Source organism: Amblyomma americanum, chromosome 9, assembly GCF_052857255.1.
Source record: "Amblyomma americanum isolate KBUSLIRL-KWMA chromosome 9, ASM5285725v1, whole genome shotgun sequence".
Taxonomy (NCBI): domain Eukaryota; kingdom Metazoa; phylum Arthropoda; class Arachnida; order Ixodida; family Ixodidae; genus Amblyomma; species Amblyomma americanum.
In genome coordinates, this window is record NC_135505.1 from 66023832 (window position 1) to 66050138 (window position 26307).

The 26307-nt window shown below is 44.8% G+C and overlaps 1 protein-coding gene across 1 annotated transcript; it reads left to right on the forward strand.

Moving 5' to 3' along the window:
* The first annotated feature begins 16713 nt into the window (after nucleotides 1-16713).
* On the forward strand, nucleotides 16714-26256 carry LOC144105413 (uncharacterized). Its single transcript, XM_077638531.1, has 3 exons — nucleotides 16714-16905; nucleotides 22039-22380; nucleotides 25753-26256. The coding sequence occupies exons 1-3, from the start codon at nucleotides 16768-16770 to the stop codon at nucleotides 26254-26256; spliced, it is 984 nt and encodes a 327-aa protein (XP_077494657.1). The 5' UTR covers nucleotides 16714-16767.
* The last annotated feature ends 51 nt before the right edge of the window (nucleotides 26257-26307 follow it).

Consider the following 26307-nt stretch of genomic DNA (forward strand, 5'->3'; position numbering starts at 1 on the left):
TGTTGGTTGGTTGGTTGGTTGGCCTCAAACAATGCTGGCACATACCCATTGCGGGGGAATGGCCAAGACACAGGCGGTTAACTGTTGGATACAGCAACGTTTTGAAAGGAAAAGGAGCAGTAATAGTATGTTGGCTGATAGACTGGAAGGCGCAAGGACATGGGTCCTGTTAACTTGGAGATCGAAGACAGGACAAAGGCTTATGTACTACATAATAGTATACAATGCCTGTATTGTTTCAATTTCGTACTGACTGAGAGCCGCAAAAAGAATTCAAAATGGGAGTCTCTGCGTTTCTTGCAGGGAATTCTGCACAGCAGAGCGCACACTCCTCTCGCATCATCCAGGCAAATAAGCGCCAATTGAAAGAACAACCGCTGAGGACACAGGCAAACACAGTTGATCAATCGGAATTTGCAAAAGACGCATCCTCAGCTGAGACAAGCGGCGGCAGAACAGCAGGAAGTGATCTATCGTCTCAGCTTCGGCACAAAAAGGTCACAATGGTGAAACGGCCAGGCCAGATCTGTGAAGGTAGAAACTGAGAAGGGGAACCCGGCAACGCAAATGCATGAAAGAGACCTCTAGTCTGGGTGAGCGCGATACTTTGCTAATGCAAGGATGCAGAATATGCTGATATTCGGGAGCTGATGTAAGAGCCGAGGCAGGAAACTCCTGAAATATGGTGTAGCTGCGAAACCTCACCGGAGCTGTATATGCACAGGTTGGCAGGACAGCAATAATTGGGCCGCAGAGAGAGGCCCTTGCTAAGGAATCTACTACTGCACTTAATTGAAAGCCCATGTTCCCCGGTAAACAAAGCAACCTTACCAAATTTAGATGCAGCGGGATCAGGAATCAAGAGGCGTAATTCCCGATGCTCAGTGGGTGAGGATAATGAAGAGCAAATGGACAGAGAGTCCGTCATAACCACGTCCTGAGAAACGGTAGTTTCTAATTTTTGTAAGGCTAAGATTACTCCTAATAATTCAGCAAGATAAAGTGGAGTGAAGTTAAGAAGACGGAGCGGAAAAAAGCAACCCATTGAAGGTGAAAAAATTTCCACACCAGCCTTTTCGCGATCCTGCGAGGAATCGGTAGCAATAAGAATACGAGAGGGAAAGGACCTGAGGTGGTCCTACAACAAAGCCTGAAGAAGAGGAAAGGGATGCAGCTTTGCATTAATGGGAAGATTCCATGGAATTCAATCTGGACAGAAGATGAGTTGTTATTTATTTGGCGGACATCTGTGATATGAATGTTTAAGGGATCAAGGAGGGACTGCACGAAACATATTTGCGGAGTATGCAAACGAGGCCAGGCGACACTAAAAAAGACTGCAGTCTTACTAAGAAATAATATACTGGAGGCATGAAGGGGTGAGTCGCACAAATTTAGAAATGTTTGAACTCTTAAAATGCGAAAATTAGCTGATAAAGATGCGATTCGCGCCTCAAGGGGCAAAACAGCATTGACGACATATTTTGGGAGCCCAAGACAGGCGCGACGCCTCACACTTCAAGGGCACAAGAGGGCGAAGTTCATAGGCAGGTGCTCCTAAGAATAAAACACAGCTGAACTCCAAAATTGGGCGGACGTACCTTATATAAATCATCAGAAGTGTATGTCTTCTGAAGCCTGACCGAGCACTACAAAGCCTGCGCCGGATGCCAATGGCCCGAACTCCTTTTGCAGAAACCTGCTCAGTGTGTGGCCGCCAAGATAGAGTAGTGTCGTATATCACTCCGATATACTTCACCGTCTGAACTTGAGGAATTATGTTATTTCTATAGATTATGCAGAAATTTACAGGAACAGAAACCGGAAATACTAACACTGCATATTCCTTCACATTGAGGGACAGATGAATTCTTCCTAACCAGCTGCCAAGAACACGGAGGTGTTTTTTCAAGGTTTGAAAGAGCGTGTGAATATCACCTGCTGATGCAAAAATGCAATATCGTCGGCGTACACATTTGTTTTAAAATTTGGAATGCTTTGAAATGAGCTTAAAAAATTGTGAAAAGAACAGGTCAGAGAACTGATCCTTGTGGTACACGTTTTGTCTGTTTAAATCTCCTAGAGGAAGCACCTCTTTGGCAGCAATAAAATTCTCTATTTTCCAAGAAAGCAGACATCCAGGCTACAAAATAGTTTTGGCAGTTGAGTTCCTGTAATCTGAGTAACAGAGTCGAGCGTTCAACGTGGTCGTATGCTTTATTGACATCCAAAGTGACAAGCGCAGGAAACTGTTTTCTGTTGCGTGCTAATAATTTAATATAACTCTCGTGGTCAGTATGAGCATACAAAGATGAACAGCCCGACCTGAAGCCAATTTTACATGGATGCAAGAGAGCATTTTAAGAAATGAAAGACATGACATGGCTGAGAAGGACCATTTGCGCCGATTTCACTAGGTTCGATGTTAATGAAATAGTGAAATAGGCCGTATGTTGTCTGAACCAAAAACCTCCTCTTTCTTTTTAAGCAATAGAACTATTTCAGCGAGACGCCGCTCATGGGGTATCCAAGGACCTTTATTGGAATGGTTAACCAGAGCGCCAGACAGGAGATTCATTGAACAAAATTTTTTATCACCGCTGAAGTGACCTTATCGGGGCCAGGAGCCGCTGGGGATAAGCGCAGAACAATTTGCGGCAGCTCAGCCACAGAGAACTCAATGAAATCACTTCAGGTGCATGTGACTAGTTGGAAAAGGTAGAGCAGATGTGGATCGAAGGTTTAGGCCACACGCAATGTCCTCTAAGCCCTTGGCGATGTCAGCAGGGGACTCAACGAAGGATTCAATGTTGACCGCCGGTGAAATCACTTTTTTGCGCCTCATGAAATTGAACAAAGCACGTTTATTTCCTGATTCCGAAAAGTAGACAGCGCGCTTAAATGACGCGGCAGCATACTTATAATGCAACCAATTTCTTGGGCAAATTGATTTATGAGATGTTTCTTTCAAGCTGATTTCCGTCGTCTATATGCACGCGTGCACTCAGCATTTCGCCAGTTGTTGGCGACTGCACCCATGGTTCCCTTGACCAAAAATTCAGACTTTTGCATTGCATGTTCCAGTACTGAACATAGATGTGTAGCCTTGCATTCGGCACATGTATCAGCGCATTGGTCTGAAGTGATTCTGAGAGCTGATTTTAGCGTGTCTTTAAAGCAACTGTAATTTATTGACGTGCGCTGATGTCGCTCAGAAAGAGTAAACTTGCACGAAAACTTGAAACTAATCGGTAGATGATCTCTGTTCGTTGCACAGGCAACAGGTTTCCAAGACGCAACAGAGGCTCCTGGGAAGGAAAAAGTTAATTCTAAGGCAGAGCGGCATTGACTCCGAGCAAACGAGGGTAATCCGGAATTGTTGCAGATCAAGTTCTTCGAAACCCAATCAAATAATCTAGAACGAAAGCTGTCTGTTTTGACCCCCACGGCACATGATGCGAATTGAAGTTACCAAGTAATAAAACTTTAGAACGGCTACTAGACGTGAATGAGTCAAGAAGCCGAGTGTCATGAACACCTGACGGAAAGTATACATTAGCTACCGTAAAGGGCTGTTGACCTGGGACATTTAGGTGAACTTCAAGGATTTCACAGTCACTGTCCCCATATTGGAAAGAAATGCATGCCCTGTGACAAAACTTTGTAGAGATTAGCACTAACAACCCTCCCCCTCGTGATGACCGGTCAAGCCGGAACGGACGGTAAATTTTTAGATAATTAAAATCAGTAGTTAGCCTTGTTTCCTGTAATGCAATTAAATCTGGTAGAAGCTGATTGCATAGGCAATTTAAATCTGTTGAAGCTGAGAATATAGATCGACAATTCCACTGGAGTACACTTAGGAACCCTATCTTGGCGGGAGTGCCGCAGTCGCGACTGCCTTATCTAGATTCCTGGTCTTAGGATTTTGACTAGCGTTATTTCTCTTTGTATTCGACTGAGGGCAAAATAGACCTGCAATATTCATAGGGGATCCAGTTCGTTTCTGTGCACATATATCTTACTCCCTATCCACACATTCCATAGAGGATGCATCCATAACGCTGCTCGGAAGAGAGACGTCAGAAGTAATTTGTTCCTCATATGGTTTTTGGCCCTGTGAAGCGCAATACATGACACAGGAGGAGGTGCTTCCGGAGCAAAAGAAGGCAAGAGAGGAGCTGTGGGCAACTGCAGCAGATTGGTCATCTGGGTAGCTATGACCTGATAAATGCACGTCGATACGGTTTCCATAATGCGATCCATTGCATTTGCCGCCGCTTTCTTAACTGCCGCTGTGATAGCCTGGGACCAACTGGCATCCATTATGGGTGGGCATTTTGCGACCATACTAGAGTAGACTCAGGTGCTCTCCTTGACTGCGGCAAAAGCTTCTCTCTGTGTGCATCTGCGTTTGTGCATATGCTCGAGCACCTGAATTTCTTGTGTTCGTGCAGGACAGTCAGGTGAATCAGCAGGGTGAGCACCGCTGCACAAACAACATTGCTCTTGCTGTCCGGATAATTCCTCTCTTCCATGACCTTCCCGACATGCACAGCAACGTAAGGCTGATTTACAGGCTTTTCCGCTGTGGCCAAATCTCCAGCAGCTTTACACTGAAGGGGCCGAGAGTTTAAAGCATCCACTCGAAATACCAATGGCCACACCTTTATTTCTTGCGGGCAGAATATTCCTGCAAATGTGGCAATGACGGACTCTGTAGGAATTTTTACTCCGTGGACCATCCTGCACATCGATAGACAGCAGTCACTAGAGGTTCTCAGGCGTTTCCATAGGGCTCAATCGAGAATCGACCCCTCGCACTAAGCCACTGGAATACGCTACATGAGGCGGAATGAATGCGCTCATCAGTTGGTTGACGAAGGACGTACACCTCAGCAGGTCTTGTATAGAGTCCTTATACAGTGACCTGCACAAAATACCACCGCTGCAGAACTGCCGAAAATCAGTAATGCGCATGAAGTGTTTCGATGTCGATTGAAGAGCTACCTGTACTGCCTCCGGGTTGTACAGTCGGATAGCGCCTCCATCGAAAGGCACTAAAGCGACTTCAATGCAGTAAACGCCTCTGTGGAAAAAGAGAAAAAGAAAGGCCAGGGAGCTGGCCTTGAGGAAGAGACGCCGATTAAGGCGAAAACCCCTGGCCTGGAGAAGTAGACAATCAGCCTTAGTCCCGCGCACAATTAGCCTAGAACAGGAGCAAGCAGGCACAGAGAAGAATAAGGAGAAATTGAGCAAGCCAGCGCCACGCCACCAGGTACTTAGCCGCTAACCCGAGCCCATAGCAGTTGTTGTTTTTGTTATTGGCTTTTGTTGTTGGCCATAAAGTCTGCTGTAGTCAAAGCATTTCCTGTATGTGCGCTCGAACAGACGCCTCACGGAAAATAGAATTGTTGTCAGATCGGATATTAGTACAGATAAAAAGCCTTGTTTTTGTGATCCAAGTGGCGCAATGGAGTAGAGCTTTATATAATAATGCGTATGACATCAGTTCGAGTTTTTTTTTGCAAGCATACCTCCTTTCGTTTGTTGTAAAACACCAAGAATTAACAGCAAACATATCATTCATAGTTTTGCCTGGGGATATTTTATCTTTGATGTCGCATTTTTGAAATGATCAGGAGCTGGTATTACAGTTTAACCATCCGCCTCGCAACCTATTATTTCTCCTCCCCTTTTTTACAGCCAACAAATTTGCAGCACGTACATCATTTACCATTTCGCATGGGTGTGCGTTACCGCATAGTTGCATTCTGTGATACCCTTCATCAAAAATCATGCGATGTACTTCCGCATCGTGTTTTGCAATGACAGTCGCTGGCCAAATTTGATAGCTCTGTGCAATCGCGTCATCACCGAGGTAGAGGGGAAAGAAGCGCTAACCAGCAGGCACAGTTCTACGGAGTGATTGCGGGAGTGATTGCTGTCCATCGATGCAGCAGGATGGTTGACGGAGAAAAAATTCCTACGGAGTCCGTAATTGCCACATTTGCAGGAATATTTTGCCCGTCAGAGATTAAGGTGTGGCCATTGGTTTTTCGAGTAGATGCCTTTAACTCTCGGCCCCTTCAGTGTCAAAACTGCTGGCGATTTGGCCACAGCGGCAAAGCCTGCAAATCAGCCTTACGCTGCTGTGCCTGTGGGGAACGTCATTGCAGACAGGAATGTCCTGAACAGCAAGAGAAATGTTGTTTGTGTAGCGGTGCTCACTCTGCTGATTCGCCTGACTGTCCTGCACGAGCACAAGAAGTTCAGGTGCTCGAGCTTATAGACAAGCGCAGATGCACGCGGAGAGAGGCTTTTGCCGCAGTCAAGGAGAGAACCTCAGCCTACTCTAGTGTGGCCGCCAAATGTCCACCCATAATGGATTCTAGTTGGTCCCAGGCTATTACAGCGGCAGTTGAGAAAGCTGTGGCAAATGCAATGGATCGCATTATGGAAACCGTGTCCACGTGCATTTCGCAGGTCATAGCTGCTCAGATGACCAATCTTCTGCAGGCGTCCACCGCTCCGCTCTTGTCTTCTTTGGCTTCGGAAGCTACCCCTCCTTCTGTAATTATCGATTCCGCTCCACAGGGCCAAAAACAATGTGAGCAACAAAAGACCTCTCAGGCCTCTCCTTCGCATAGCTTTATGGACGCATCCTCTATGGATTGTATGGATATGGAGTTTGATCTCCGCGCCCAGAAACGAAGTGGGTCTCCTCTGAATATTGCAGGTTTATCTTGCCCCCAGTCAAAGACAAAGAAAAGTAACGCAATTCAAAAGGCTAAGACCAGTATTCTTGAAAAGGCAGTCGCGGCTGCGGCACTTCCGCCAAGATAGGGTTCTTAAGTGTACTCCAGTGGAATTGTCGATCTATATTCTCAGCTTCAACAGATTTAAATTGCCTATGCGCTCAGCTTCTACCGGATTTAGTTGCTTTACAGGAAACATGGCTAACTTCAAATTTCAATTATCATCTCAAGGATTACCATCCGTTCCGGCTTGACCGGTCATCACGAGGGGGAGGGTTGTTAGTGCTCATATCTTCAAAGTTTTGCCACAGGGCATGCATTTCTTTTCAATATGCGGACAATGAATGTGAAATCCTTGCGGTTGACCTTAGTGTCCCAGGTCAACAGCCCTTTACGGTAGCTAATGCATATTTCCCTTCTGGTGTGCGTGACACTCGGCCCTTTGACTCACTCATGTCTAGTAGCCGGTCTCAGGTTCTTTTACTTGGCGACTTCAATTCGCACCATGTGACTTGGGGTTTAAAACAGACAGCTTTGGTTCTAGACTGTTTGATTGGGCTTCTGGCAATAACTTGATCTGCAACAATTCCGGATTGCCTACGTTTGTCCGCAGTCAATGCCGCTCTGCCTTGGATTTAACTTTTTCCTCCCCAGGAGTCTCTGTTATGTCTTGGGCGCCTGCTGACTGCGCAACAAATAGTGATCATCTACCGATTAGTTTCAAGTTTGCGTGTAAATTAACTCTTCCTGAGCGACATCAGCGCACGTTAATAAATTACAATTGCTTTAAAGACACGCTGAAATCAGCCCTCCAAATCACTTCAGACACTCGCGCTCAGAGAAGTGCCGAAAGCAAGGCTGCACATCTATGCTCGATACCGGACCATGCAAGGCAAAAGTCTGAATTTTTGCTTAAGTGCACAAAGGGTGCAATCGCGAACAATTGGTGGAATGCTGAGTGCACGCGTGAATATAGACGACGAAAAGCAGCTTGGAAGAAACTTGTCAATCAAAGCCCAAAAAATTGGCTGGATTATAAGTATGTTGCAGCAACATTTAAGCGCACTGTCGCCCGTGCAAAGGAGGAGTATAATACAAATCATTATGATTTCCTTTCCCAATCAGGAAATAAACGAGCTTTATTTAATTTCCTGAGGCGCAACAAGGTGATTCCTCCGGCTGCCAACATTGAATCCTTTGTTCAGTCCCCTGCTGACATCGCAAAGGCCTTAGAGGATATTGCGTGTGGCCTAGAGCTTCGCTTTACATCTGCTTTACCTTCTCCTACTATATTCACATGCACCTCAAGTGATTTCACTGAGGTCTCTATGCCTGAGCTGTCGCAAATTGTTCTGCGCTTATCCCCAGCGGCTCCTGGCCCCGATAGGGTCACTTCATCTATGATCAAAATATTGTTCAATGAATCTCCTGCAGACCTGTTGGCTCTAATTAACCATTCTATTAAAGGTCCTTGGATACCGCATGAGTGGCGTCTTGCTGAAATAGTTCCATTGCTTAAAAAGCAAGGGGAGGGCTTAACTTTAGACAATATACGCCCTATTTCGTTAACATCAAACCTTGTGAAATTGGTGGAAAGGGTCCTTCTCAGCCGTGTCATGTCATTCATTTCAGAAAATGCTGTATTGAATCCATGCCAAATTGGTTTCAGGCCGGGTTGTTCAATTTGGTGTGCTCATACTGACCTTGAGAGTCGTATTAAATTAGCTCGCAATAGAAAAGAGTTTGCTGCGCTTGTCACCTTGGATGTCAGTAAAGCATACGACAGCGTGGAGCACTCGACTCTATTACTAAGATTACAGGAACTCAACTTCTCAAGCTATTTTGTAGCCTGGATATCTGTTTTTTTGGAAAATAGAGAATTTTACTGCTGCCAAAATGGTGTTTCCTCAAGGAGATTTCCACAGACCAGAGGTGTTCCGCAAGGATCAGTTCTCTCACCTGTTCTTTTTAACATTTTTCTAAGCTCAATTCCATGCGTTCAAAATGTGAAAACTTATGTGTACGCCGACGATATTGCATTTTTTGCATCAGCAAGTGACATTAACACTCTTTATCAAACCCTACAAAATTACCTCAATGTTCTTGACAACTGGCTAGGAAGAATTCATCTGTCCCTTAATGTGAAGAAATGCGCATTGTTAGTATTTCCAGTTTCTGTTCCAGTAAATATCTGCCTGGTCTATAGAAATAACTTAATACCTCAAGTTCAGACGGTGAAGTATCTCGGTGTAATATACGACTCTACTCTCTCCTGGCGGCCCCACATTGAGCAAGTTTCTGCAAAAGGAGTTCGGGCCATTGGCATCCTGCGCAGGCTTTGTAGTGCTAGGTCAGGCATGAGAAGGCATACGCTTCTGATGATTTATAAAATATACGTCCACCCAATTTTGGAGTTCGGGTGTGTTTTATTCTTAGGAGCTCCTGCCTATAAACTTTGCCCTCTTGTGCTTTTGGAGCGTGAGGCGTTGCGCCTTTGTCTGGGGCTTCCAAAATATGTCGCCAATGCTGTTCTGCACCTTGAGGCGCGAATGCCTTCGTTATCAGCTAGGTTTCGCCTTTTAACAGTTCAAACATTTTTAAAATTATGCGACTCACCTCTTCACGCTTCCAGTATAATATTTCTTAGTCAACCTTCCGGCTTTTTTAGTGCTGCCTGGTCTCGATTTCATACCCCGCAGATACGTTACGTGCAGTCCCTCCTTGATCGCATAAATATTCATTTCACAGATGTCCGCCAAATATTTAACAACTCCTCATCTGTCCAGATTGAATTCGATGATATTTTCCCATCGAATGCAAAGCTGCAGCCCTTCCCACTTCTTCAGGGTCTATTGCAGGACCACCTAAGGTCCTTTCCCTCTCATGTTCTTATTGCTACTGATGCCTTGCAAGATCGCGAAAAGGCAGGTGTGGGAATTTTTTCGCCTTCACTGGATTGGTCTTTTTCTCTCCGTCTTCCTGACTTCACTCCAATTTTTCTGGCTGAATTATTAGCAGTAATCTTAGCCTTACGAAAATTAGAATCTACAGTTTCCCAGGTAGTGGTTATGACAGACTCTCTGTCCATTTGCTCTTCCTTATCCTCACCCACTGACTCTCGGCCGTTACGCCTCTTTAAGTTCCTGATTCCGCTCCATCTAAATTCGGTAAGGTTGCTTTGGGTACCCGGTCACATGGGCTTTCACTTAAATGAGGTTGCAGATTCCTTAGCAAGAGCCTCTCTTAGCGGCCCAATTGTTGCTGTCCTGCCATCATGTGCATACACAGCTGCGGTGAGGTTTCGCAGCTAGACAATATTTCAGGAATTTGCTGCCTCGGCTCTTACATCATCTCCCGAATATCAGCATCTTCTGCATCCTTGGAGTAGCAAAGACTGGCGCTCACGCAGACTAGAGGTCTCTTTCACGCGCTTGCGTTGCCGGGTTCCCCTTCTAAATTTCTACCTTCACAGATCTGGCCTGGCAGCTTCCCCACTGTGCCCTTTTTGTGCCGAACCTGAGACAATAGATCACTTCCTGCTGTTCTGCCGCCGCTTTTCTCATTTGAGGAAGAGTATTTTGCAGATTCCATTTCATCAACTGGGCTTGCCTGTGTCTTCCGCGGTTGTTCTTTCCATTGGCGCTTCTTTGCTTGTACGAAGCGACAGGAGTGTGCGCTCTGCTGTGCAAAATTTTCTTCAAGAAACGCAGCGACTCCCATTCTAATTTCTTTTTCCCGCCCTCAATCAGTACGACATTGCAACATTACAGGCACTGTGTACTATTATGCACATTAAGCAATTGTCCCGTCTTTGATCTCCAAGTTAACTGGACCCCTTTCCTTCCCTTTTCCAATCGCTCAGATTACATACTATTACCACTCCTTTTCACGTCAAAACCTTCCTGTATCCAGTAAGGTTTGAGGCCTTCCTTCCTTCCTTCTACGGCATTCATGAATCGTGCATTGCGAAAGTCTCTTTGCCCGTCAACTCTGTCAGCAGGCAGCAGTTGTTCGACCTGATAGAGAAGAGCCTTCATAGTGACATAGACGGCGTCCCGGATCTGACAGACGGCGTGGTGTTCTGCGACCTTATGAACATTGTGTTTCCAGGCATAATACGCCCAGCGTCTGCGGTACGGCCGAAAACAACTGCGAAAGGTAAGAAACTGCGTCTCCATTAGATTGACGCCAACTACTCAGCTGTCAAGAGAGCACTCATCAATGTGGGCGCCAAGGAACAGCTCACCATGGATAAGATTTCACAAGGCAGACTACATGAATGCTTGAATTTTGCCCGATGTCTCATGGAGGAATTGATGAAAAGATCCAGCGCCTGCTGTCAGGAAGGCCCTGCCGGCTGTGAGCTCCACCCGGAACGAAGCGCTGAAAAGGATAACGAGAATCAAGGCTTTATAGTACAAGGCGGAAGATCGGCGAAAGCGCCAAGAAACGGTGAGTTGCCGCGTGACGGCGACGTAGCGGTGAAAGCTGCAAAAAAAATGAAAGCAATAACCAGAATGAGAAGATTAAAAATTCAGAACATTTGTGACAAAGCACGAAACCAAGCTCTCAGGTGCATTTGTTTGGACAAAGTAAGATATCTTTTGAATGACCTATTGTCCGATGAAGAACATTGCGGACCCACAACCTACAACGAAGACGACTTCTCAAACTTGGACCGCTTCCCAGGCCTCTGATGTGTCAGTTCGGTGGAACAGGCTACATTTTCCCTGTGTGTTCTTCGTTTTCTGGAACGTGGTGAAAAGTTACTGTTTTCCGCACGAAGTGAAATCCTTGTGCCGAACTTTTTTTGCTCTTTACTCCGAAGAACTTTTTCTTTTCGAGTAGAACTTGTGTGTTCCTTCCTCAGTCGTTCTGTGATGTTAGTTTAATAATGCTGCCTCACTACAGAAGTGCTTCCATATGCAGCTTTGTCCTACCTGTCAGCTGCTGCTTACAGAGCGGCCTCCTCAAGAAAGCTCACAACTGACGCCGCCAGGAATGACTGAGTGTTTTTGAAGCTAAAAAAATGCTTTTTCAGGACTGCAAGCATTACGGGGCGGACTTCAGATGACAGCTGGGCACGGAGCATTTAGGTAGTGAACAGTAGTCCCCTATTGGGGGGCATTTTGTCACCTTATTGTAATTAATAGTTCACCGTTAAATGTTACAGTGGCATATCAGGTAAGAAATACCGATAAAATTGATTCTCCAGGGCGAAGAAAAATTATTTTCCCTCCCTTCGTGCGTCGAGCCGAAAATGGGCTCTCGACGAGCGCATCGAGCCGCACCCATCCGCACTTTCCACTCTGAGTCGGCGGTCCGGCCGTCACAAAAGAAACAAGCGCTGATGTAGCATCTAGTTTGGCCAAACAGTGACGACGCCACTGTCAGCTGCAGATGATATGCAGCAGGTGACTGTGTCCACAAAGAATGGTTTGCGACCGTCAGTTCCTGGATGAAGGTCAGCAGCTGTGGGCTCCACAATTAGGTGGGCTTCAATACAGTGCCCTAAGATATGGCCGTCGGATTTACGCTGCCAGAGGTTCCGAGAGGCAGGCGCCCGCATCATTTCCTTCGCGGAATCACAACCCCAAAGTTATGTTGATATATCATCGTTGCAATCCACAGCGGCGAACTGCGCCACCTGCCTGTAGATAGTATCAGCACCGCACATCACTAAATTTCCAAAGACTGCATGAATGTCATGGACAAAAGGCGCAGTAGTGGCGTAGAGCTAGGGCATCCGCCTCGAGAGAACGTGGACCGGGTGTTCGAATCCGGGTGCCACGCAATTCTCCACCGGCTTAAAAAAAACTACGCGTGTCGGTGGAATCGCATAACTATAGCCTGGGGTGCGGCCCGATCTCGGTGACCAGAACCGACAACGCCCTCCCTCATCAGAGCAGGATTTGGCCACCGTGGTGACGTGCTTGGCCGCAACCTTCTATGAACAAATGAATTAACCCTCGGCCGTCAGGACCAAGCGACAAAACCTGTGAGGAAGCGGAGGATGCACGAATATCTGGCTCCGGGCAGGTCGCCATTGCAAACTGAACCTGGCAATATTTCACTCTAGAACCATATCCAGTAAGGTTAGCCTGCGAATGCTGGTCGAGGAAATAGCGGGTATTAAATGGGACGTAACAGGGCTATTTAATGAGGTAGGAGGGCAGATGAGGCGCATACAGTACTTAGGGGCGGGCATATACAGCCGTCCTAATCTTTAGCTGGCGTTCGTGGCGGCTGCGTTTTGCGTGGTCCTGCAGCTTATGACGGAGCAAACTTGAGAATATATCAAATATAAGCACAGGCTCATTAAACCCGTGCTTTCCGCCAGTTGCTTCGTCGCAACGCGCAGGAGCACAGAAAAAGCGGCCGTCGCGCACGCCAGTTAAACATTTGGCCGGCCATACTGTGCTATTGTGGGTTAGCGGATAGACCAGAACTAGGTGTAGGATTCCTCGTCAACCAGGGTACCGCTGGCAACATAGACGAGTTCTACAGTACTAACGAGAGGGTGGCAGCTATTATAATCAGGTTTATAGAGGTACAGCTGAAGGCGCTGCAGACCTGCGTGCCTAGATGCAGCCATAATGACCAAACTCTTGAAAGCTTCTATGCAGGCGTGGAATCGGCAATGAAAAAAGTAAAATCACAGTACTCTGTATTAATGAGCAACTTCCATGCGAAGGCAGGCAAGAAGGAGGCCGATAACCAGGCGATAGGCGACTATGGCGTAGGCTCCAGGAATAGCAGGGGTTCTTATCACTAGATTTTGCAGAGAAAAATAATTTACGGATCATGAATACATTCTACCAGAAACGAAAAAACAGGAACTGGACGTGGAAGAGCCCCAATGGTGAGAGTGAAAATGAAACAGACTTCATACTATGCACTCACATTGGTATTGTGTAGGATATCGAGGTCCTCAGAAAGGTGCGTTGTAGCGACCACAGAATGGTAGGGTCTCGAATTAGCTAACACCTGAAGAGGTAGCGTGAGAAACTAGTGAAGTCTAAGCCCATTAGGAAGTTAGCGGCAAGAGGGAACGCAGAAGAATCCAGGATACCGAGGCTAAACAGCTATTATTCTCTATCTGAGGAATACGATCTTAATGTTCAAAGAATAAACGATAGCTACCATTACGGAGTGCGCAGTAGAAATAGGCGGTAAGATATTTCGACAGGATACCGGCAAGCTAACTCAGGAGACGAAAAATGTGATTTAGAAACGGCGAACCATGAAAGCGTCTAACCCTGCGGACAGAATACAACTGGCGCAGCTACAAAGTTAATAAATAAGCGCAAGATAGCCGGATTAAGGAACTTTAAATGGAGAGAATCGAGCATGCTTAAAGAACAGAGGTAGTTACAGTAGCCGCAGAGTTCTTCACAAATCTATACACTAGCCAATGTAATCAGAACTTTAATGATTACTTTTCCGTTACTCCATGACATAAATTTTAATTAATGCTTCTTCCCTGCAAGAATTCAAGATAACAATTTTATAAAGCTCATATTTCGCATAACACCTCAAGCCCAGACTAGGATTTTACCCGAAATCCTGATTTAACTCGAATACTTTGCACTAATGTGCAGAATCTTATCATTGTTATGGCGGCCTAAAGTTGCCTATAGATTTACAATGGATGGCTTTTAACTGTGGCACATTGTGGACCAATTTTCTGAATGTTACGTTAAACACAAAATGACATTCCATCGTCAATTCTAACTTCAAAAAGCAAATGTCACTGAACCCTCAACAAATTTACAGTAATTCTGAAAAATGTGATGTTCCAAAATGCTCGGCGTGTTACACTATTCAAAAGAGTTGTGTGTGTGAGTGGTTTGGCAAGGGGTGGTAGCTAGAGGCAAGTGTGTGAATTCGTGTTCGTACACGTGTTTCGTGCTTTATGAGTATCTGCTGTTATTTTTTTGGTTTCGGCACGTCCTCATAGGCAGGTGTTTTCTGACATGAAACAAGGATCGTCAAGAGCACCTTTAGATTTTGTTGTTTTTGGAACATCACTTTCTGTGCTTTTTTTTTCTGCAATGGCGGCGGAGGGGGACAATGGCAAAAAAAATAAGTAGTAACGTGACACCTAACGTTACCGAAAAATGTTAACTCAAGTACGTTACCAGTTACGATTCCGGAAAGGTAACAAGTAAGTTATAAGTTGCCGAAAAAAGCAACGCGTTACCTGTAACGCCGTTACTTGTAACGCGTTGCCGCCAACACTGGGTGTACGTTCAGCTTTGGGCTCTGGTGCGTCACCAGTCTGTGTCGACAATTTTTCACTCACACCTAATGACGATTAAGTTTCGTATTAGGGAAGCCAACTGTAATTGAAAGCAAAAAAAAAGCATAGGAGGATATTTTGTTATTTTTGGTGTTGGTTATGAGAAACTAGTAGAGTAATGTTGCATAAAATTTTTTGGTAGGCAATAAAAGAAAAGTTCATAAGTTACGGCACGAACTTGTGAATGTGAAGGAAAAGCTGGAAAAGGAAAAATTTCCTGGCATGGTGTACCGGATCCCTTGTGCTGAGTGTGATTATGTATACATAGGCGAAAGCGGGAATTTTCTAAGGCGCCTGAAAGCGCACAAGAAGGACGTAGAAAACCAAAAAGTAGTTGCCAACGCTCTTGCGGAGCATGCCGTATCAGCAGAACATCGTATCTGATGGAATGAGGCCTCTATTATCGCGAAAGAAAGAAACAGGCTTACACGCCAATATCTTGAGTCGCTGGCGATACAAACGACTAAAGAAACACTTAATCGCAATGACGGCAATCTCCCGCCAGTGTATGCAGGATGCCTCGGACGATTATTGAAACGTATTTAAGAGCCGGTTTTTTAGTAAAGCCTTCAGTGAACAAGGCTTCCGTAAGGAAGCCGAAACGTCGTTTATTGACACTGGCCTTTGGTCGGCGATTCATGTATTTTTGTTTTCCTATAACTAAATCCTACCAATGAGATTTGAGCCTACGACCACTATATGTTGCGTACTGGGCTCTGTTCACTGAGATGTGTTGACCACTGTCTTGTATTCTTCTGTAAGGGGTATTTATGTTAAGTGCAACCTGACTTTGTTAGTGTTCACCAATAGCACGCTAATATACAACAGCAGGCATATAGTGTGACTCCTCTGAGAAGGTACGATGACACTAGAGAAACGAGCAAGCAGCAGGAAGCTTTGCTAGAGCTCTATAGAGCTCTCTAGACAGGTGTGTCGTCGGCTGTACACGAGGTAATCTTTGAGTCATGTGTGCGCAGCACATAAATTCCTTTAAATCGGACATATCATCCGGCGCCATAAAAGGCTTAGTAACGTGAGTTTACTGCATGTCGTAAACATCTCTAAACGTTGTTATAGTAGCTGCACATGTGAGAGTCGAAGTAAAGGGAGTAGCAAAGACATGATTTTCGTCCATCCCTGAATATCGCAGCTGAAGATGTGGTAAGCAAGTTCAAATGGAGCTAACATGACGACCTGAATTACACAATCAGCCTAGACTTTAAAAGAGAGCGAGTGAAATTTCTCAGTAGGAAGGAAGAAACGAAGTAGGAATTAGCTGGAAAAATTGTGCCTTGTAGTGTTCATTTCGAGAATTTATTTGACCCTTGAAGCAAGGAAGACAAAACGAGTGTAAATGCGAGCCTTGATAGTAATATTATCGAGATATTAGAAGACGTTGGGGATGGGATAGCTTAGCTGGGAAAGATACAATGCCTCGAAAAATTATCTTTGTTTTCTTGTTACATCTCACCTTCGGTTTTGAATTTTTGAAACTATCGTTCTTAGAGGTATCAATTGCAGGAAATCTAGAAGCCCTTATACCACTCCATTCTGCTATGTGTTGAGGGCGAAGAAGAAACCGGTGAGCGTAGCCTCAGGCGATCATTTAGGAAAAAGAAGATGAAGCAGAACTAAGCGGCTGGGTGGCCCTGATTGCGCTGGCGCCTTTCTTTTGCTACAGTCGCCATTGAAAGGCCCGACGCACGTATGATACGAGCCACACCTAGTCACATGCGACGTCTCCTAGTCCTCACGTTGGCTTTGGTGGCCACCGGAATGGAAAGCGAAAGCCACGCTCGCCATTGGCGAAACTACCTCAACGGCATCCTGGCCCAGCTCGCCCAGGTGGGTAAGGTTGAATGCCCGCTTTTTTTTCTATGTTTGACATTTAAGCCACGTCTCATTTCTGCTTTAAAGTAAATGCATACACGGTGTATGACTTGTATGCATCTCTCGGCAAAAAATCTCGGGACCTATAGATACGACAAGTGCAAACTGAACAATACTCTCGAAACATGAACATATAAATCAAAGGTGTCCCAGAAAAAGAGGATGAAAACATCGATTTGATTCTGTCAACACTTGGGAATGCAGTTAAGGAACCTATAACTAGCTTGGATGTTGAAGCGGCGCACCGTGTTCCCACTCCCAGCTCTGGCAAATCAAACATCGTGGTCAGATTCAAGTCCAAAGCAAAACGTGATGTCATGCTGCAAAAAGCGAAAAAACTGCGACTGACTGTTAAGGACGTGAGACTTGAAGGCGCGCATTCAATATATGTAAATGAGCACCTAACACCAGAAAACAACAAATTGCTTGGAGCTGCATGGGCAAAGAAACAGGAGATAGCCTGGAAACACGTGTGCACAAGAAATGGTGCTATCTACGCACGCCAGGCGGATGAATCCAAAGCGATCCGGCTATATCTACAGGATGATTTTTCGAAAATGACTTAGTGAATTCCATCGATCGTCACACCCACTTTTACCCGATTCCTTCGCTTGTATGGAAGAGACGCCACTCCTCACACCATGTGAATTTAACTACTATCTAAGAAAAATCGACCGCGATAAATGCCTACAAGTCCTACATTTCAACATGCAGTCTTCTCTAAATAAGGCAGATGAACTAACTAATTTTTTGACAAGTCTTACGTGTTCATTTGACATAATCATGATCGCTGAAACATGGTATCGTTTAGATACCAATGTTATTCGGATTCCCGGATACGATACATTCTCTCTTACTCGCAGCTCGAAAAGTGTGTGTGTTTGTGTGTGGGGGGGGGGGGGGGGGTGACGTTGCCCTTCTGGCAAAGGAAAACTACTAGTACCAGGTCTTATCAAACCACTGTGTGAACGACAAGAATATCGAGATGCTTACAGTTCAATCTGCCCGACAAATCTTTACCGTTGTCTATCGCCCACCACAAGGCAATTTAATCGAATTCTTTCGAATTTTTGATAGGGAAATAACATTTTTTTGTAGTCATTACCTGTCCTGTATAGGAGGCGATTTGAATATAGTCATGAACACTAATAATTCTGTACAACAAGAATTCATGACCATAATGCAAGCCGCAGGCTTCCAAAATGTCAATAATAGACCTACACGCATAACTCCTAAATCTTCTTTCACTATCAACCTTTTCATTATGAAATATAGTGCACCTTTCACTGTGGGACGTCTTGCAGTAGACATTGGTAACCACCTTCCTATTTTCTTGCGCATTGAGAAACAACCTCTTCCAACAAATGCGTCAATTTATAGCCGCCAGTTCATTTCACAAAAGAACCTCGATACGTTTAGAAGTCGCATACAACTGGTGAATCGGGGTTCTGTTTTCGCTAGCGCTCACTCCGATACTGCTTATAATACTTTCTTAAGGCTTTTTTTACCCGTGTATCAAGAATGTTTTCCTGTCACTGAAGTCAAGATGCCAAAAAGGCTCGCAAACCTTGAATGTCCGCACGACTTGTACGACTCGTGAAAAACAAACACAGGATGTTCGCTAAATTCGTTAGAACTAAGGATACCACAATTTTGGTTCAATTTAAAGAATTGCGCAATCGTTTGAACAATGAAATTAGGTCAGCTAGGCCTACTTACTACAATAACCTATTTTTCAGGGAACTCTCCAGTAATCTTAAAGAAAAATGGAAACGTCCTAATCTGCTGTTAAACAGAATTACTCGTCCAAACAAAATTACAACCCTGAAATTTGAAGGTACGGGACTAAGTGGATCGTGCTTGGCCAATGCTTTTAACGAATTTTTTACCTCTGTTGGGACTCGCTCTCACAACCCTGCCTGTTCGATATTTTTGAGTAACAAAATTTCACAATCCTTGTTTTTTGAACCGACTAATGAAAATGTGGTGTACATTAATCTAAAACCCCTGAAGGACCCCCCCACGCCAAGCCTAGACTCTTGCAATATCCAAACCCATCCAATAAAATATGTCTTACATGAAATTGTGCCATGTCTGACGCATATATATGATTGTACTTTCTACCGACAGTTTTTAAAAAGGGATACAGAAATAATGTAAGTAAAGGCCAATATCCGTTTTGCCCTTGTTCTCTAAGGGGCTTGAAAGTTTAATTCATTTCCGTGTTCACAATGTTCTACAAAAACACTCTATCATAAATGACTGCCAGTACGGGTTCACCAAACATAGATAAACAGAACAGGCATTGCTTGATCAAAAGGAGTATATATATTAAGCAATTTTGAATCCCAGAAGCTTACATTATAAATTTTCGTAGACTTTAGTAAAGCATTTGATACGCTTAATTATAATACTCTGTTTGTAAAGCATGAACATTACGGTAGACGCGGTCATGCCCTTAATCTTTTCAAATCATACATGTGCTCGCGATCAAAATATGTTTCCATCAATAATTGCCAATCTGAAGTTCTACAAATTTCAAACGGTGTGCCCCAGGGCAGTCTTCTAGGTCCTATACTTTTTAATAAATATATAAACGACATAATCAACATAAGCAAAGAGATAAAATATATTATTTATGCCGACAACACCAGTTTATTCTGCTCCTCCTCAGACATGAAACAACTGACAGGCACCGCGAACACAGCACTGGATAACTTGAGGGAATGGTCTTCATTGAATTCATTATCAGTAAACCGAGAGAAAACATAGGCATTAGTATTTCATTCCAAGGGCAAGGTAGTCGCGAATCCTCCACCAATCCTTTTCAGCGGCACTGAACTACAATACGTCGAGGCCTTAACCTTCCTTGGGGTAGATTTTACTCCCACAATGTCATGGAATACCGACGTTAGCAAGATATTCCTCACCCTGTCTAAATTCATAGGCATCATCGCTCATAATAAACATATTTTGCCCGCGACAACGAAGCTCGACGTTTATTACGCTATGTTCTTCGCATATATAGCTTATTGTTAATTGGTATGGGGAAATACTACCGCGTCAAATATACAAAAACTTTTTAGACTACAGAAAAAAATGCTACGGATCATTACAAATGCTTCCTTTGACGCCCCGACTCGCCCCATAAGACAAAGATATAAAATTTTCCGGTTAATAAGCTATTTGACTACAGGTTTGCCTGCTTTTATAAAAAAATCAGGGCACGAAATAACCCTTTTTTGTTCCTCTTGTACCATATGCCACACCCCATGCAACTAGAGACCATGGAATGTTTGCAATACCCAGATGCAAAACAAACTACGGTGGTGCGATGTTAAAATATATTCTTCCGAAATGTTTGAACACACCTCTCTACAGCAATTTAACAAAAGTGACTTGTTCTGCACTTAGGGAACTGTTCATTGACTAGGTTGTATTTTGTTACTCTGTAGAATGTTTTACCTGTCATTTCTCTTTTTTTTCTTCTTTCTCTAACAAGGTATAAAGGCTCTCATGAGTAACTGTGTCTGCTAATGCTGCCAACTTCTACGGGTGACGAAGCTTGTCAAGCGGTCATTGCGAACAGCTTTTTTTTCGTCACCCACAGGTTTTGTAAGACAAAAGTTGAAATAAACTTGACTATCGAGAACTACTATGACGATCAAAAGAAACGCGAACAACACGGCGCCTTCACGCACCGCTGTTCGAATTTCTTTTCATCGCGCTTTTACCTGGGTGGAATGAAAAAGAGAGAGTCGTTCTGGAATGCATCACGGAAGGCTCTACCGTGTTTCTGCTTCACCGAAGCAAAAGCGCAATGACAAGAAACTCGAACAGCGGAGCGTGTAGCCGGCCCATTGTTCGCGCCTCTTTCGCTCGCGGTAGTAAGTTTGCTGGCTCTTAAATCATTTTCGAGACGCGACTGCATGATTTAGGACCTCAGCATAGGTGCATTGCCATTTCTTTGTTTATTCAAGAGGGAAACTGACATACTTTTATTTTTTCTGACGAATTAAGCGGGGGCCAGGAAAGGAGCTGATTATACGTTGTGGTAACGTCGCATGCTGAAATGATAACTCGGAGGAATACGACAACCTTCTCCCGATTTACCAGGCATTTAACATTTTAATATCTGGGAAAAGTTTAACTCGCAATGAGGCATGATGAATTAAACTTTCTTGGTTCGTCGTTTATTTCGAATCTTCGGACGGAACATCCCTAAAGATAGCGGTTTTTGGGGTGCACTGCTTAACTCAATTTATATATTTTTGGCTGAGATACAGGACTTAAACAACTGAACTAAGCTGTCATGCCCTGAATTGCTGGATGGCAACGCATGCTGACCAAATTGTCCTGTGTCTGCGTGCATGGTTTTCTAAAAAAAAATTTGTTATATCGTACAGCATCAAGTTATGCGAGCTGCACCTTAAACCGTTATGGGCGGCCTTAGTGCGAAAGTGCCTTTCGCTCTTTTGGCATTCATTATTATTAATTAGAAGAATATGAAAAAAACTATTCGTGCTTTGAAAATCACAATGGAATCATCTTGCTCGTGGTCTGTCACCAGACCTATTATCCTGGGCTAGCTCGCACCAGAAGCTAAACTATTGAGTCACCGTCGCTTGCGACATAAGCTACGCATTGGTTATTGTCATGAATAGCGATTAACAACACTTGTATTTCCTTCGAGATCTTATATATCATATGTGAGCTAGTAGAATTAGCGTTGGTATAAACTCTGTGCAACTCTATGGTTGCAAGAAGGGAGGAGTTAGACTTGCATTCAATCCTGACTTGACAGCTGGATGCAGTAAATGTGCGAGTGCTGCTCTTAACCGGGAACACCCAGAATAAATGCACGAAGATTCTTTTTAAGCATGTAAAAAAATAGAAACAGCAACGAATGACTTCTACACATTCCCCAGTAAAAGCACGGAAGTCCATGGTAACTAGATGAGTTTTATACGGCACTAAGCTTTTGAGGATTTTGCCTGTTTGCTATTAGTGGAAGGGGCACTGTATTAAGTTCGCTAGGAAGCTACCGAGGAGCGGAAAATTGTGAATAGAGCAAATTTCCGCTCTTAGGAATCACCCAAGCCCGATCAAAGACACGAGCTCTGGAAGCAGCTACTCACGGGACGGGTCCGGTCTTTCCTGGTCGGCGGAGACGACGACCACACTGATGAAACAGACGTCGGCGCAGGCGAAGACTACTACCATTTAAACTACGGCGGTGAGCTGCCGCTCAAGCTTGATGATGGAGTGCCTAACGGTGACCAGGTAAGCGATGCCTGGAGAAAGCAAGTGGCGGACACCCTGCTGGCCCCGCCGGTCCTTGTCCAGCGTCATCGGCACACGACTAACGCAGCGTCCCCCGTGAAAGCCTTTTCACCCTACCGACATCGCACACCCGGACGATCGACGAAGGTACGTCAGTCGGCCGCGCATAGCACTGCAGTAAATTTATTCCCTTTGATAAGTGGCTAAATTCAACGGAAGCTTTCTCCTATTTTTTCAAAGCGCTTAGCCAAATCGAAGTCTGACAATTTTTCAACCCGACGCAGTACGCGCCTCATGTCGCAGAAAAGTCAACGTCGCCGTCGGCGTCGTAGTCAGCGTTTGTGTCGGCGTCGTTGGCCGTGAACGAAAAATGCGCGAAAAAATCCTGAGAGGATAATTTCATAATGCGATACAGCGCGAATAAAGACGGGGACGAAGCGAGACAAGACACCACAGCGCTGAACGAAGCGAGACAAGACACCACAGCGCTGTCGTCCCCGTCTTTATTCGCGCTGTATCGCATTATGGAAAAATACCAACTAGCCCGATCTGCCACTCTTGCGAGGATAATTCCTATGGGGGCAACCTAGGTCACTGACCTTTTGATGTCATCACAGCCTGACCACTGGATTGTTAGCAAACTACCCACCGTGGCAGTTAGCAGTTCAGATGATTGGTTGCGAGAGGAAGCTCGGGAAGAGCAACCTCCGTCTTAGCAGCTCCACCGGTGGCAGCACCTGATCATTTATTTATTTATTTATTTATTTATTTATTTGTTTATTTATTTATTTATTCAGCATACCCCTAAAGGCCCTCCTTCGAGGGTATAACATAGGGGTGGGGGTCAGTGTAAGAACATGTACAAGGAATATTAATAACAAGCAAATAAACAATAAACAGTCTAGTTAAAATATTCAAGCACCGGAGAGTAAATAAAAAAGCAGGCGATAAAAACAGTATAATACAATTCATTGGCTTAATGAAAAAGATTAGGCATAATGGAAATAAAAATATTACAGTGTACCTATTAGGGACGGAAAGAACAGAAGTAATCTAAAAAGTACAGCAACTGGAAAAAAGAAATATTAACTCAATGTAGTTGCGGGTGAGAGCAAGAAATGTGGAGGCGCTAGATTTAATGGCCATGTGCGCTGGTAAATTGCAGGTTTGTGACGCATCGCTTAACAGCAGCAATACTTCGCCTAGAGTGTTACATTTTTGCATATATAAGCATTAGCCCATTCACACCATCGCGACATACTCATAAGGCGGAGCTTAAGTATCGCCTCCAGGATTTCTGTCTATACACTTCAAAACCAAAGGACTGCGTAGTGGGATCATCAATGTTTATGCTGATTGTTGTTGGTGAGATTCTTGAGCTCGAAAACATGTAGTGAGTAAATTAAAGGAATCTTGGGAGATTAGTACATTAAAAGACCGGGTTGGAAATTTCTGTGAACTAGGCGTGCAGTCTAAATATAAGTACGATAAAAAATAAACGTCAGTTTTTATTATAAAAATATGAATTTGAGGAAGTATAACATACAATTTTATTTTTAAATCAGGTTCCAATACCAAGTTGAATCGAAATGTCATTTAAAGGCTGAAAACTCGGCGTTTTTTTACGAATAATTATTAATATTATTCTAGTTCAGAACATGTTAAAACCTCACCATGAAGGTTTCTTGTTTTTACGGGGTTCAACGTCCCAAAGGGCCTCAGGCTTCCAAGGAGGCTGTAGTGGAAGGCTCCGGATAATTTCTCCAGCCTGGAGTTTTTTAACGTGCACAGACAACGTATAGTACACGGGACTCTACGATCGAGCCTCCATCGAAATGCAACCGCCACAATCATTATCGAAACCGTGTATTTGGGTCTAAAGGCGTTCACGATAGCCACAGAGCGTCCACTGTGGCTAAAATTTTACCTTGGAATAAATTTTTAGTTGAGAAAGTAAACAGCGAGGGCGCCATACACTCTTACAGATTAAGCTTCATTGACAGTTCACGGCAGGCCTCAAAAGCGGTTATCATTGCAGCAAACAAATCTGCAATAGAAAATGTGCCAGCAGAGTCGGCACCTTCTGCACGAGCAAAGTTAGCACATTTTGCTAGCAACAGTTGTATTACACTTTCCGTTAGTGCACTTTCTCCACGGCCGATCTGAACCTGATTACCAGCGACTTAAAAAAAAACACGAAAGACAGGGACAAAGAAATAAAAAGTGTATTGGAAAACTAATTGGCCTTAAGGGTATGACGCAATACCTTTAATTGATTAGCGCCATATATGCATAAATGACCATTTCCTAGTTAACATTCATATATCGCTTGGTGTCGCCATACCACTCCTGGCGCAGTGGTGCAGCGGTTAAGTGATGAGCCAGTGCCCTGCGATGGCAGGCACTGCCAGCGGTGGGCCCAGGTTGCTATTCCGTGGAGTGACCATTCAATAACTGACACCTTCCACGTTGGGCGCTTCGCTGGCTGGCTATCCGGCGGGCAGGTCGTAATGACTCCGCAATGTCACGGGACCTATGTAGCCCACTTGCCTTCTATCTTGTTCTCGGGGCAGTACCTTCCAGAGACATACTCGTTATTTCTCGCTCACAACGACGCCGCCGGTTCTTCTGCGTAACGGGTCCTATAACGCTATAGCGTTAAAAAATGTACGGGAGGGGGGGGGGGGGGGGTATACTTAAGCTCCGCTTTAAGGGTACGACGCGATAGCGTTGGTGGGTTAATGCCCACATATTCCTTAGTGGTCATTCTGTAGTTAACATTCATAGATCACTGAGTGTCTTCATGCCAATCTTGGCGCAGTGGTGCAGCCGTTAAGCGGTGGGCAGTTTTCTCACAACCCAATGGGCAGGTTATGATCAGGCCACAACGTGACGGTACCTAGCTAGGCCGCCTGCCTCCTAAGGTGCTTCTATGCGGATTTAGTTCTGCATTCTTCGCTCATGCTCGACAACGCCGATGGTGAAGACGCCGGATTCCCTGCGACACGAGCTCCTTGATTAACGCTGTCCTGTTAAAAACCATGTAGTGCAAGCGCTGGCATATGTCTCTCCTACCGGCCAGTGTTTGTGTTGTGAGCTTCGTTAGGTTGTCCCTTTTTTTTTGCTTTCTTATCTATTATGCATAATTCTTGTGCAAAAACACGTCACAGGTCTGTATTGGTCATGGAGTTTGGCTTCTGAGGACCCCGACACTGGACTGAATCCACGAAATAAAAACGGCTCATTACAAGACTTCAGTCTAACCTATTCTGCGCTATGAGCGTTTTTTTTTCTTTTTGCACATTGCCAGCTTCCATAGTCGGCTAGCACAGCCCAATTTGATTCTACCTACTAGTAGGGCGCCTTCAAATATCATCGACCGCATAAGATGAACTCCCTCATTTTACATCCCGCGAATGCGCATGTACCGCTTCGCTTGTCTATATTTGAATTCTCAGGTTCCCATCTGTATTAGCAAAGAGCTGTTATTATTCTTTCTCCCTGGGTTCTCTCGTGCAGGTACTGAGTACAATTTCGACTGAGTCTCCTCACCTGGGCCAGTTCTTAGACACCGTCAACGCCCACGGCGCTCGGCATCTGCGCGAACCGTCTCCTCAAGCTCCTTTGATCTGCCGTTGCTCGCCAGGAAAGAATGGGAGCCGCAACGGCAGCAGTGACGTCGTTGTGGCCGAGCTGATGACATCTGCGAAGACAACGCGGGAGCCTCCGCTGCTCCTTGTTGTGCCTGGATTGATGGTGGCGCCACGCGATGGACCCTTCGCTGTCGTACTTGAAAACAAGGGTACCAACGCGAGCGGTCCGCCGCCGCAGTCAGCACAGAGGCCTTCATCGACGTCCACACCTATGCCAGCGGCCAAGCTGAGAAGACATCGACTGAGATTTGTGTTGCTTCTCGTGGCGTTTGTTGTGGCACTGTCAGCGTCGCTGGCCTATCGCATACGCTCGTACCTCGCAAAGTACAAGAGAGAATACCAGATAATTAGTAATGCCCAGTTTATTTGATGCGCAGCGCTCTGGAAGACTGCAGCTAGTCTGCTCCACTCTGCGTTTTGC

What these genes read in the sequence shown, in the direction of transcription:
- LOC144105413 (XM_077638531.1), top strand. Translation starts at nt 16,768, where the DNA reads ATGATACGAGCCACACCTAGTCACATGCGACGTCTCCTAGTCCTCACG. An exon ending in TCCTGGCCCAGCTCGCCCAG is followed by an intron (nt 16,906 to 22,038) that starts GTGGGTAAGGTT and finishes TTCCGCTCTTAG; the next exon opens with GAATCACCCAAGCCCGATCA. An exon ending in CACCCGGACGATCGACGAAG is followed by an intron (nt 22,381 to 25,752) that starts GTACGTCAGTCG and finishes TCTCTCGTGCAG; the next exon opens with GTACTGAGTACAATTTCGAC.